Below are 14,282 nucleotides of genomic sequence, written 5' to 3'. Positions count from 1 at the left end.
TATAGCTTTATCTCTATCACCATCAAGTTTTCCCAGTACCAAATTCATGATCAATGAGTAGGAGTCCTGGAGAGTGCTAACATCAGAGGGCTGACTATTCAGTGGGTTTAAAATGTTTACATATTGTAAAGGATCTGGAATAGAATATTTGATTACCATAGGCAAATTAAAAAGCAGAGATGAGCAAGTATAAATTATTAAGTTTGCCAGCATTAATTGACAAAAAGATGAAAAAGTTTAATCCATTTTGTTTGTGCTGTTGAGTGAGATTTTTAGAAAGTCATTGTCAGTTGTTTATGGCTGATTTATCTAGGACTGAATTCAATGCCATGACTTTCAGTAGAGGCTTTTAAGAGTGACCCTAAAGCTTATCGGCCAAATTCTTAACTGATGTAACTCCATTGATTTCAGAGATTTTGGCTCAAGAACTTTAGTATTAGTTACTTTTAAATGTAAATTGATTTTTTTTAAAATCAGTTGATTTCAATGGCATGACATCAACGGAGGATATGGCCTTTTGATTATGGGCCTGATTTCTGATTTTATTTACCCCAGTTTTATAACCGTGTAGCTGTTCACTGAATTGGAATTATTCCTGAGCTACAGTGCTGTAAATGAGAACAAAATCATCATCGCTATACATTAGTTATAATGCAGTAGTGCCCAAATCAGTATCTAGGCCCCATTGTGCTCAGTGCTGTACAAACGATCCAATATAGATTTTGTAGTGGTTTGTCACTATTCTGGTTTGTCAATATACTTTAAGTAATGATGTAACACAGATTTCTAGGCTCTCAGTAGTTTAAAGTGACTTTCTGTATTTCCCTGACAGCTGGTAACCCTCCTGCAGATGTGGGTTGTTCCTTTGTATTTCACCATCAAACTTTACTGGTGGCAATTTCTGTCCATGTGGGGAATGTTCACAAAGTTTAATAAATGGCACAAAGGCCATTTAATAGTTGTAGATTAAGACATTGTATTAATCACGTTGCTACATTTGAATAACACCTAGAAAAAAATCAAGCCCCTTTTATTTAGGTGCCTAAATATGCTTTTGGTTGGTGAACTTTATCAAACTTCAAATGTAAATGAGTAAGGATGAAAGTTAAAGTTAGCACCATATATGAAAAAAGAAAAGGAGTACTTGTGGCACCTTAGAGACTAACCAATTTATTTGAGCATGAGCTTTCGTGAGCTACAGCTCACTTCATCGGATGCATACCGTGGAAACTGCAGTAGACATTATATACACACAGAGACCATGAAACAATACCCCCTCCCACCCCACTGTCCTGCTGGTAATAGCTTATCCAAAGTGATCATCAAGTTGGGCCATTTCCAGCACAAATCCAGGTTTTCTCACCCTCCGCCCCCCCACACACAAACTCACTCTCCTGCTGGTAATAGCCCATCCAAAGTGACCACTCTCTTCACAATGTGTATGATAATCAAGGTGGGTCATTTCCAGCACAAATCCAGGTTCTCTCACTCCCTCACCCCAGGAAACTTCAATCCATCGGCGATCTTCCTGATAACACCATCCTGGCCACTATGGATGTAGAAGCCCTCTACACCAACATTCCACACAAAGATGGACTACAAGCCGTCAAGAACACTATCCCCGATAATGTCACAGCTAACCTGGTGGCTGAACTTTGTGACTTTGTCCTTACCCATAACTATTTTACATTTGGGGACAATGTATACCTTCAGATCAGCGGCACTGCTATGGGTACCCGCATGGCCCCACAGTATGCCAACATTTTTATGGCTGATTTAGAACAACGCTTCCTCAGCTCTCGTCCCCTAAAGCCCCTACTCTACTTGCACTATATTGATGACATCTTCATCATCTGGACCCATGGAAAAGAAGCCCTTGAGGAATTCCACCATGATTTCAACAATTTCCATCCCACCATCAACCTCAGCCTGGTCCAGTCCACACAAGAGATCCACTTCCTGGACACTACAGTGCTAATAAACAATGGTCACATAAACACCACCCTATACCGGAAGCCTACTGACCGCTATTCCTATCTACATGCCTCCAGCTTTCACCCTGACCAAACCACACGATCCATCGTCTACAGCCAAGCTCTGCGATACAACCGCATTTGCTCCAACCCCTCAGACAGAGACAAATACCTACAAGATCTCTATCAAGCTTTCTTACAACTACAATACCCACCTGCAGAAGTGAAGAAACAGATTGATAGAGCCAGAAGAGTTCCCAGAAGTCACCTACTACAGGATAGGCCTAACAAAGAAAATAACAGAACGTCACTAGCTGTCACCTTCAGCCCCCAACTAAAACCCCTCCAACGCATTATTAAGGATCTACAACCTATCCTGAAGGATGACCCAACACTCTCAGAAATCTTGGGAGACAGGCCAGTCCTTGCCTACAGACAGCCCCGCAACTTGAAGCAAATACTCACCAACAACCACATACCACACAACAGAACCACTAGCCCAGGAACCTATCCTTGCAACAAAGCCCGTTGCCAACTGTGCCCACATATCTATCCCATAGGTGACACCATCACAGGGCCTAATAACATCAGCCACACTATCAGAGGCTCGTTCACCTGCACAGCCACCAATGTGATATATGCGATCATGTGCCAGCAATGCCCCTCTGCCATGTACATTGGTCAAACTGGACAGTCTCTACGTAAAAGAATGAATGGACACAAATCAGATGTCAAGAATTATAACATTCATAAACCAGTCGGAGAACACTTCAATCTCTCTGGTCACGCAATCACCGACATGAAGGTCACTATCTTACAACAAAAAAACTTCAAATCCAGACTCCTGCAATAAACTGCTGAATTGGAATTCATTTGCAAATTGGATACTGTTAATTTAGGCTTAAATAGAGACTGGGAGTGAGTAAGTCATTATGCAAGGCAGCCTATTTCCCCTTGCTTTTTCCTACCCCGCCCCCAGACGTTCTGGTTAAACTTGGATTTAAACTTGGAGAGTGGTCAGTTTGGATGAGCTATTGCGAGCAGGAGAGTGAGTTTATGTGTATGTTCCCGGGGGCGGGGGGGGGTTGAAAAAACCTGGATCTGTGCTGGAAATGACCCACCTTGATTACCATGCACATTGTAGGGAGAGTGGTCACTTTGGATGAGCTATTACCAGCAGGAGAGTGAGTTTGTGTGTGTATGGGGGTGTGGGGGTGAGAAAACCTGGATTTATGCTGGAAATGGCCCACCTTGATTATCATGCACATTGTAGGGAGAGTGGTCACTTTGGATAAGCTATTACCAGCAGGAGATTGAGTTTGTGTGTGTGGTTTTTGGAGGGGGGTGAGGGGGTGAGAGAACCTGGATTTGTGCAGGAAATGGCCCACCTTGATTATCATACACATTGTGAAGAGAATGGTCACTTTGGATGGGCTATTACCAGCAGGAGAGTGAGTTTGTGTGGCGGGGGGGAGCGGAGGGTGAGAAAACCTGCATTTGTGCTGGAAATGGCCCAACTTAATGATCACTTTAGATAAGCTATTACCAGCAGGAGAGTGAGTTTGTGTGTGTATGGGGGTGGGGGGGTGAGAAAACCTGGATTTGTGCTGGAAATGGCCCACCTTGATTATCATGCACATTGTAGGGAGAGTGGTCACTTCTGATAAGCTATTACCAGCAGCAGAGTGAGTTTGTGTGTGTGGTTTTTTGGAGGGGGGTGAGGGAGTGAGAGAACCTGGATTTGTGCTGGAAATGACCCACCTTGATTATCATACACATTGTGAAGAGAGTGGTCACTTTGGATGGGCTATTACCAGCAGGAGAGTGAGTTTGTGTGTGGGGGGGCGGAGGGTGAGAAAACCTGGATTTGTGCTGGAAATGGCCCAACTTGATGATCACTTTGGAAAAACTATTACCAGCAGGACAGTGGGGTGGGAGGGGGTATTGTTTCATGGTCTCTGTGTGTATATAATGTCTACTGCAGTTTCCACGGTATGCATCCGATGAAGTGAGCTGTAGCTCACGAAAGCTCATGCTCAAATAAATTGGTTAGTCTCTAAGGTGCCACAAGTACTCCTTTTCTTTTTGCAAAGACAGACTAACACGACTGTTACTCTGAAACCACCATATATGTGTATCTTAACTCCTATATTCAGCTATGGGCCTCACCCCACGAACACTACAGCATGGTGCTTACTACAGTGAGTAGCTCCATTTGAGCACTATCATTTACTTCAAAAGTGACTACTCACAGCAGTAAATCCTAATGATCACTAGTCGTCTTTTGGTGGAGCATTACCAGGGTACCTTCTCGGTAATGTCATTTTGCTAAATATGCCTGTGTGGTGATACACCAATTTCTTGTGATAAGAAAGGAGGTTCCGTCCAAATGGATATTAATCCCAGTTTCATTTTGAATATAGACAAAGGACATTTTTAAACTTGCTTTTGCTGGAAACTGAATTTGTAAAAAGATGTAGCAGTCTAAGATACGATACTGTATGAGATTTTGGAGATCTTCAGTATGTTTCCTTTTCTCTGATCCACAGGTTGGTCTACAAGTGGTTTCTTCTTCTCTATAAACTGAGTTATGCAGTTGGAATTGTGGGTTATTTAGATATAATGTTTACCATGTTTGGATTTAATTTAGTCTTTCAGTAAGTATCTTCAGGTAATCTTCAAATTGTGTGTCTCTTATTACTTTCAAAATATGCCTTTTATGTAGAATTTTTATAAACTTTGATGGTTGCAATGAAAACTTTCACCTGAAATCTAATCTTTTCCCCGCGTCAAACAAATAACTATAGCTTAGGACACAGGTTTACATTTTCTCTTGTTTCTTGATTTTTTTTTTTTTGCACAATTAATCTGAGACTTGATACTTAAACTGCTTTAGTGGCTTCATATATTGTATTCCTGGATTAGAAGGGGAAAAAATAAAATTACATACCACCACAGTGTTTGCACTTCTAACCACTTATTTTAACTGTTAAGTAAGGCCCTGCTCTGCAATGGGATTTGCACAGCAGATGATGCATTCACAGGCTAAGGGACAGAAATAAAATATATAAACATGGTGATCAGAGTGATGTTTAGCACACATCTTGTAGTTCCTCTTTATATATGGCTATGTCCAATTGCCTCTCTACTCATCTATTGTATTGTTTAGTTTTTTCTTTTTTTGATTTTGACTCTTACCCCTAGCTTCAGTTCTGTTCTCATTAACCCAACTCATTCCACACACTATTACACATCTCCCTACTGATTAATTGTTTTAAGGATATTTACAAAATTTCCTTTCCTGTGCCAAAATCCAATCAAGGTTTTAACCAAACCCACCACTCCACCCCCAAATTCATGGAAACAACCACTGCACTCATTTTAAAGGCTCTCCGTGTCTCCCCTCCTCTCAGGAAAAATTAGCAGTGCATTCTTATGCCTCATGGGAGGCTCCCAGGTCTGTGAGAGCGTACTCCTGGGGGAAGTTTCTGGCCTCCCAGAGAGTCCTGGCCTATATGGCTGCTCTTGGATTGAAAGGCTGAATTTTGCTACCTCCACAGCCCATCATCAATGCCAATGCAGAAGCAACTATACAAATTTCTATGGAGGAATATTAGGAGTTACCTTCGCCCAAGTTCATGCCACCCCCCACAGCACTTGCAGCCACTAATGGCTAGGGAACAAAAGACCCTTATTTGGGTCTCCTTCAGGGCAGTTATTGCATTATACCCTCCAATCTGTGTATGCAAATAAGTAAAGAAACAGAGTGGCTTGTTCGTCTACAGTTGCTGATAAGAAAACAGTGTTTGTAATACTGATTTTTAGAAGGAAACATGAAATGAAATGTTTTGGAAAACTGCCTAAAATATTACATGTACTTCCCAGATGGGAGTGACTGGATAACCTTGAAAGTACCCATTTAATGTTTACAGGCAGCATTGGTTTGGAGCTATGGGAGCACTGGAGATGAGGCAAAGAAAAGCCTGGGGAGTTTGTAAAGTTTATATATCATCTGTTGTTCTTTTATGCGTGTGTACAGTATGTATGATTAGATTGTACATAAGAACGGCCATACTGGGTGAGACCAAAGGTCCATCCAGCCCAGTATCCTGTCTACCGACAGTGGTCAATGCCAGGTGCCCCAGGGGGAGTGAACCTAACAGGTAATGATCAAGTGATCTCTCTCCTGCCATCCATCTCCACCCTCTGACAAACAGAGGCTAGGGACACCATTCCTTACCCATCCTGGCTAATAGCCATTAATGGACTTAACGTCCATGAATATCCAGTTCTCTTTTAAACCCTGTTATAGTCTTAGCCTTCGCAACTCCTCAGGCAAGGAGTTTCACAGGTTGACTGTGTGTTGTGTGAAGAAGAACTCCTTTTATTTGTTTTAAACCTGCTGCCCATTAATTTCATTTGGTGGCCCCTAGTTCTTATAGTATGGGAACCAGTAAATAACTTTTCCTTATTCACTTTCTCCACACCACTCATGATTTTATATACCTCTATCATATCCCCCCCTTAGTCTCCTCTTTTCCAAGCTGAAAAGTCCTAGCCTCTTTAATCTCTCCTCATATAGGCCCCTTTCCAAACCCCTAATCATTTTAGTTGCTCTTTTCTGAATCTTTTCTAATGCCAGTATATCTTTTTTGAGATGAGGAGACCACACCTGTACACAGTATTCAAGATGTGGGCATACCATGGATTTACATAAGGGCAATAAGATATTCTCTGTCTTGTTCTCTATCCCTTTAATGATTCCTAACATCTTGTTTGCTTTTTTGACTGCCGCTGCACACTGCATGGACATCTTCAGAGAACTATCCACAATGACTCCAAGATCTTTTTCCTGATTAGTTGTAGCTAAATTAGCCACCATTATATTGTATGTATAGTCGGGGTTATTTTTTCCAATGTGCATTACTTTACATTTATCCACATTAAATTTCATTTGCCATTTTGTTGCCCAATCCCTTAGTTTTGTGAGATCTTTTTGAAGTTCTGCACAGTCTGCTTTGGTCTTAACTATCTTCAGCAGTTTAGTATCATCTGCAAACTTGGCCACCTCACTGTTTACCCCTTTCTCCGGATCATTTATGAATAAGTTGAATAGGATTGGTCCTTGGACTGACTCTTGGGGAACACCACTAGTTAGCCCTCTCCATTCTGAAAATGTACCATTTATTCCTACCTTTGTTCCCGGTCTTTTAACCAGTTCTCAATCCATGAAAGGATCTTCCCTCTTATCCCATGACAGCTTAATTTACGTAAGAGCCTTTGGTGAGGGACCTTGTCAAAGGCTTTCTGGAAATCTAAGTACACTATGTCCACTGGGATCCCCCTTGTCCACGTTTGTTGACCCCTTCAAAGAACTCTAATAGATTAGTAAGACATGATTTCCCTTTACAGAAATCATGTTGACTTTTGCCCAACAATTTAAGTTCTTCTAAGTGTCTGACAATTTTATTCTTTACTATTGTTTCAACTAATTTGCCCGGTACTGACGTTAGACTTACCAGTCTGTAATTGCCAGGATCACCTCTAGAGCCCTTCTTAAATATTGGCATTACATTAGCTATCTTCCAGTCATTGGGTACAGAAGCTGATTTAAAAGACAGGTTACAAACCAGAGGTAATCGTTCCGCAATTTCACATTTGAGTTCTTTCAGAACTCTTGGGTGAATGCCATATTGTCCTGGTGACTTGTTACTGTTAAGTTTCTCAATTAATTCCCAAACCTCCTCTAGTGACACTTCAATCTGTGACAATTCCTCAGATTTGTCACCTACAAAAGATGGCTCAGGTTTGGGAATCTCCCTAACATCCTCAGCCGTGGAGACTGAAGCAAAGAATTCATTTAGTTTCTCTGCAATGACTTTATCGTCCTTAAGTGCTCCTTTTGTATCTCGATCATCCCGGGGCCCCACTGGTTGTTTAACAGGCTTCCTGCTTCTGATGTACTTAAAAATCATTTTGTTATTACCTTTTGAGTTTTTGGCAAGCTGTTCTTCAAACTCCTTTTTGGTTTTTTTTATTACATTTTTTTATTACATTACACTTAATTTGGCAGTGTTTATGCTCCTTTCTATTTACCTCACTAGGTTTGTAAACTCAGCAGGACAGGGACCTGATCTATAAAGAACTGGAATGAATTAGGAAGGAGATTCCACCATCTCCCTAGGTTAGAGGTTTTCAGTCAGGCTTGACAAAGCCCTAGCTGGGATGATTTAGTTGGGGATTGGTCCTGCTTTGATCAGGAGTTTGGACTAGACGACCTCCTGAGGTCCCTTCCAACCCTGATATTCTATGATACCTAGTAATCTTCTGGGTGCTATAAGTAACTAATATTGTATAACGTAAACTACTGTAGAAGGTGACTTAACAATAAGCCTTATTAACATCATAGTTAACCTTTTTATTTAGATCACAGTATCTTCACAATTCCTGACTGTTATTTTTGTGTAGTGCTTCGACTTCTAAACTTCATTTACTGCAGTATAGTGAACTTTACTGTTGAGCATTTTTTCCAGGATGAATTATTTCAGCTAAAATAATTTAGCATTTATTTGAAAGGCATCTTACATTTTTACTAAGTATTGGGTGATTTTGTTGCTTCCTCAAAACAATAAAAGGTCTACCTAATTCATTTGTAGTTTAACAATTTTTCCCTTGGAAAAAAATGCAATTTTGCACTTTCTATAATATTTAGATAGAGTTAAGTTCTATAAGATAACAGAAATTGTTAGAGCATACTTTTATGAGATTAATGTTGTGTTTCTTATTACACCACAAATATGAAGTTGGCTTCGAAGGAAATTAAAAACTGAGTTGTAATGAGGAAAAACAAAAGCCAGAGCTATTAGGAGTAAAAAATCAGTTTGATACTTTCTCCTTATAATTCTGTACACGAGCAAACACACCCATATGCTGTTTTTTATCTGTTTTTATACAGAATCAAGACTGAAGATTCCATGGATTTTGGTGTGATTTTGCTGTTTTATGGACTCTACTATGGAGTGATGGGAAGAGACTTTGCAGAGATTTGTTCTGATTACATGGCTTCCACTATGGGGTAAGTGCTGGTTTCATTATTTTGAATGAAAGTCAGATTGACTGGGAATGAGCTTTTGAGTCTAGTTGTACTCCTACTCTAGAAGAAAGGCCCCCCCATACTCTTTCCAGAAATTTAACTAATCTTTCCTTAAAGACAACGTTTATTGTGCCATAGGCAAACTCTCCTACTTTCTTACTGATCTTAGTTTCAAAAGGAATTTCTTAATACAGTATTACAAACCAGTGAGTATGCAATGGTCTGAGCTAGGAGACAATCCCTATATAGCAATATAGAGGGCTGTTCCAAACAAAAACAAAACAAAAAAAGGCAAAAATAGCATTTCTCTCAACCTGAGTCCATATAAACAAGAAACTAAAAAAAGACTCCTCATTTCCATAGGTGGGTCTGCTTCTTAGTTCTCCAAAACCCAGTGAAAGAGTCTTTAAATCTTTCCCTTTTTGAAATTCTTGACTTTTCTTCTTAATGAGGCAATTAGCCTTCACTAAGGACACCTGCATTCCCTAAGTCTGGGGTGTTTGGCAGGCTTTGCAAGAGAGATACTTATTGAAATTTTCTTCTCAGCAAGAAGGTTTTAATTCTCTCCATACCACCTACATGGCAGGATCTATACATTCTGTCACTAGTATCTAAAACAGTTTTAGCTTCTTTCATTCCTTTCCTTAACACTTGTGTCCATTGTGGACTTACACTGAGTTATTTGTATCTCCTTGGCCCTAATGGAAAATGTTGTTTCTCTCACCCCCACTATAAATATGCAGCAGTTTTATAATGTCAGTGGGATGCCTACAAGAAATTTGTCCAACAACATCTGTGCAGTCTGTAGACAGAAAATCTTTGTGGACATAAATGAGGAAGGGATCATTGAAAATACCTACCAGCTGTCATGCAATCATGTGTATCCTTTCAATTCAATTATGAAATAATGGTTTCCTCTTTTCTTGCTGTTGCACCAAAAATAAAACAAATTAGCAACAAACAGTGGGGGGGCGGGGGAGGGGAAAGAAATAAATGAACACAATCAAAGAAACCACAGCACAAAAGGTAAAAATAGGAATATGGAATAAGTAGCCTGTCTGCTCACATGAGGTTTAGTGGAAGACTTAAGTTTAAGTGCTACCATGCAATGCTTGCTTCCCAAGCTACTGAAACTCATGTGCATCAAGCAGCTAACCCAGTGGTGGGCAACCTGCGGCCTATCAGGATAAGCAGGCCATGAGACATTTTGCAAGCACCGGCCTCCTGCAGCTCCCAGTGACCACAGAGGCAGCAGGCCCCTGGGACAAACCTGAGATTACAAGCCTGATTGATAAAGATAACAGCGTTTTATGTAATGTACATAGACCTTTGTAAGGCATTTGACTTGGTACTGCACAACAGTTTGATTAAAAACTAGAATGATATAAAATTAATATGGCACATATTAAATGAATTAAAAGTTGGCTAACGTAACATGCCTCAAAACGTAATTGTAAATGGGGAATCATCATTGAATGGGTGTGTTTGTAGTGGGATCCCACACGGCTCTGTTCTTGGCCCCACACTATTTAACACTTATCAAAGACCTGGGAGAAAACATGAAATTATCCCTGATGAAGTTTGCAGATGACACACAAATCGTGGGAGTGGAAAATAATTCAGAGAACAGGCCACTGATACGGAGTGATCTGGATTGCTTGGTAACTTGGGTGCAAGCAAGCAAATATGCATTTTTAACATGGCTAAAATGTAAATATATACCTCTAGGAACAAAGAAGGCAAGCCATACTTACAGGATGAGGGACTATCCTGCAAAACTGTGACTCTGAAAAAGATTTGGGGATCATGGTGGATAATCAGCTGACTATGAGCTCCCACTGCAAGGCTGTGGCCTAAAGGGCTAATCTGATCTTTGGATGCATAAACAGGTGAATCTCGAGGCATAGAGAGGTTATTTTACTTCTGTATTTGGCACTGGTGAGACTGCTACTGGAATACTATGTCCAGTTCTGCTGACCACAATTCAAGAACAACGTTGAAAAATTGGAGAGGGTTCAGAGATAAGCCAAGAGAACAGAAAACTTGCCTTACAATGACAGACTCAAGGGTCTATCTGTTTAGCTTAACAAAGCAAAGGTTAAGGGGTGACTTGATTACTGTTTATACGAACTGGAAATAAAGGTGTATATTTTTAACAGTGAGAGTAATTGACCTAGGTAAATTGTTCCAATGGTTATGGTGGATACTCTGTCACTGACCATTTTAAAAATCAATATTGGCTTTTTTTCTAAAAGAATTAATTTTGGGCATTTCTATGGCCTGTGGTATAGAGGTCAGACTAGATGATCATAATGGTCCCTTCTGGCTTTAGAATCTATGACCATTGCCCACTTTCTATGTAGCGGTCCATATCTACAGTTCAATAATAGCTTGACTGCGTAGCAGCAGCATTTGCATATCCTTCTCCAGAAAAATCAGTGCCATAGAACAGAGGAGCTGCAAGTTGAATTTCACCGAGTGAGAGACGCAGTTTCACTGAGCCAATGCTGCCATCTGATGTACCATAGGTTAAGACAGAAGGGCCTGATCCACAAGGGATTTAGTCATTGCATTGCTGAGCATCACAGTGTCTAACTTGTAGGCTCCTAGAAAAAAAAAAGAAAGAAAAAAACAATCACAGGAACACCACTATGATCCACAAAGCCTGAGTTAGGCACCTAGACTCCCTATACAATAAATGGGGAGATCGGAGTGTGAGCCACAAAAGCCAGCACATTAGAGAGATCAACAAAAGAGGTGTGTGATAATCCCTGCCCCACTCTCAGAGGTAGGCTACTGCCTCTGGGCTGCAGGGAGATGCCCGTCTTTGCTTAGCGGTCCACAAATGAAAACACATCTCTTGAAGTAAGGCAGCTTAGACACCTAAGAAGTTTCCTGCAGGAATGAGTTAGGCACCTGTCTCACACATAAAATGGAGCTGCTGCTCACCCCATAACTTTTAGCCTCATGGTTAATGCACTCACGTGGGATGTGGGTAGGATGACTAGGCATCCCGTTTTTAAAGGGACAGTCCCATACTTAAGCCCTCCTGCAGGTGTCATGACTTTTTCTTTAAAATGTGCAAATTGTCCATCTCCCCCTTCTCTCCCCCCATTAGTACTGGCAGGTCTTGCTGCTGGTCAGATCCCTGCTTGCCAGCTGCCCGCCTACCAGTGGTAGTGGAGGGCCCAGTGGGTATGCAAGGCTGGTGGCGGGGCTGGCCCCTCCCCCTGCTGGTCTGTCCGCAGAGCCCCCACTGCGTGCCAGCTATCGTCTAGCAGGGCTCTGCCCCCAGTCGCGTTTTTGGATGCATGCTGTGGTGGCTGGTGAGTGCGGGCAAGTGCCAGGCGATGGCCATTACGTTTCACCTCTGCTGCCCACCCATCGGCCTTTTAGGTGCTTCCCCTCTTGCTGTCCTCCCTGCTTTGCCCCTTCGCCCCCTGCAGCTCCTCCCTATCCCCTCAGCACTGTGCAGAGAACCAGCCCCCAGTCAGAACGCTAAGCTCACTAAGCCTGGCTGGCAGGCTCCTTCCTTCCCCCACTGCCTCTGGCTGGGCTGGCACCCCAGGAAAGCCCAAGACCCTCCATCCCGGGGCGCTGTCCAGGAGGAGCTGAGCCCTGCATGCGCCAAAGCTCCACACAGCACAGGGAATCCTCTCTGCCCCTCAGCTAAGCTCTGGAGTGGTGAGGGAAAGTGATTTCCAGCCTGTTTGCGCCCTGACCCTGCAGGGTTAACATCAGCCCCCTGGGCAGGGGTTTAGCACCCTCTTCACCCGCCCCTAGTTGTCCTCCCCCACTGAGCCACCTCTCTGGCCTGGTTTGCTGAAGCCCCTGCAATCAGGGTGTCTGGGCCCTGCTGCACAATGCATCCTTAGGACTTAACCCCTTCCTGCCCATACTGTAGCCTGGGGACAGGAGGTGGCTGAGTTATATGTTGGTGGCCAGCAGCAACCTGGAGGTGTTAGCTGCCTTTCAACACTGTGCGGGCAGGAAGGGACAAACTGCTTCCAGCCGTGGAGGTGAGGGGGGGCAGGAAGAGGAGGAAAAAAAATAGATGAGCTCTGCAAAGACACTGGCCAGGTCATCCCTCCCCGGCACTGTGCAGCTGGAGGCAGGTCCTGCTCCTTCCCTTCCGCACAGTGCAAAAAGGCTGCTGCTGGCCACATTCTGGTGTGAATCCTCACAGAAATCTGGGGTAGGGGGGATTTGACCCTGCATTTCCCCCTCCACATGGTGCCTTGGTTGGACGCAACACCAGGTAAGGTGGGTCCATCCCAGGGGCCCAGCCAGGCATGGAGGGCAGAGAGCGCTGGGCAGGGAGGGTCGGTCACTCCCAATATCAGACAGGTGGGGGGGGGGGGTCCTCTCACCGTGTGAGCCCTAAAGCCTTAAAAATAATAAGGTAAATAAAAATAATCCAACTCTGCAGTATTTCTTTTTAACAAGGGCTCAGTCAACTTGATGTTAATTTGAATATTTGTACTGCGTAGTTTGGAATGATTGCCATTGAAATCGCTTGAATAAGAGTAATTTTACCAAGTGTCCCATATTCAGCACAGGGAAATATGGCCACCATGGATGTGAGCGATCTAGGTTTGGTTCCCCCTCAGGCAGAGGTATGGGGGGTGGGGATTTAAACAGGGGTCTCCCATCACTCCAGAGGTCTGGGGCTGATGCGGGGCTCCTTTAATCTCTCCTGATTATACTGTCCCACTGTAGATAAAAACTTAAATAGTCATTCGGTGGATGCAGGGACAAGGAGAATAACTGTAGCCTGATGGTTAAGACACCCACCCTAACCAGGATCCAGTCCCCCGCTCTAGTCACTAATTGTTTATACAAAGGAGAAGAGCTTCAGCAGGGGAGATTAAGGAAGCCATAGGTCTAGGAGTAGAGCAGGGGTGGCTAACCTGTGGCTCCGGAGCCACATGTGGCTCTTCAGAAGTTAATATGCGGCTCCTTGTATAGGCACCGACTCTGGGGCTGAAGATACAGGCACCAACTTTCCAATGTGCTGGGGGTTGCCCTCTGCTCAACCCCTGGCTCTGCCACAGGCCCTGCCCCCACTCCACCCCTTCCCACCCTCTTGCTCCTCTCCCCCAGAGCCTCCTGCACTCCATGAAACAGCTGATCGGGAGGTGTGGGGAGGAAGTGGGAGGTGCTGATTGGCGGGGCTGCCGATGGGCGGGAGGCGCTGGGAGTGGTGGGGGAACTAA

At 43.1% G+C, this 14,282-nt stretch overlaps 1 protein-coding gene across 1 annotated transcript in view; it reads left to right on the top strand.

Annotated features, from left to right (window-relative positions):
- The window catches only part of RNF175 (ring finger protein 175), a 42,890-nt gene that overhangs the window by 26,273 nt on the left and 2,335 nt on the right, over window positions 1-14,282 (top strand). The window contains 5 exon segments of the mRNA XM_048847182.2: window positions 833-927; window positions 4,267-4,276; window positions 4,497-4,630; window positions 8,929-9,052; window positions 9,813-9,946. Of these exon segments, the coding sequence (XP_048703139.2) occupies window positions 833-927; window positions 4,267-4,276; window positions 4,497-4,630; window positions 8,929-9,052; window positions 9,813-9,946 (497 nt within the window).

This window comes from Caretta caretta, chromosome 4 (assembly GCF_965140235.1).
Source record: "Caretta caretta isolate rCarCar2 chromosome 4, rCarCar1.hap1, whole genome shotgun sequence".
NCBI lineage: Eukaryota > Metazoa > Chordata > Testudines > Cheloniidae > Caretta > Caretta caretta.
The sequence above is the reverse complement of the archived record's forward strand: the minus strand, read 5'-3'. Positions and strand labels throughout refer to the sequence as shown.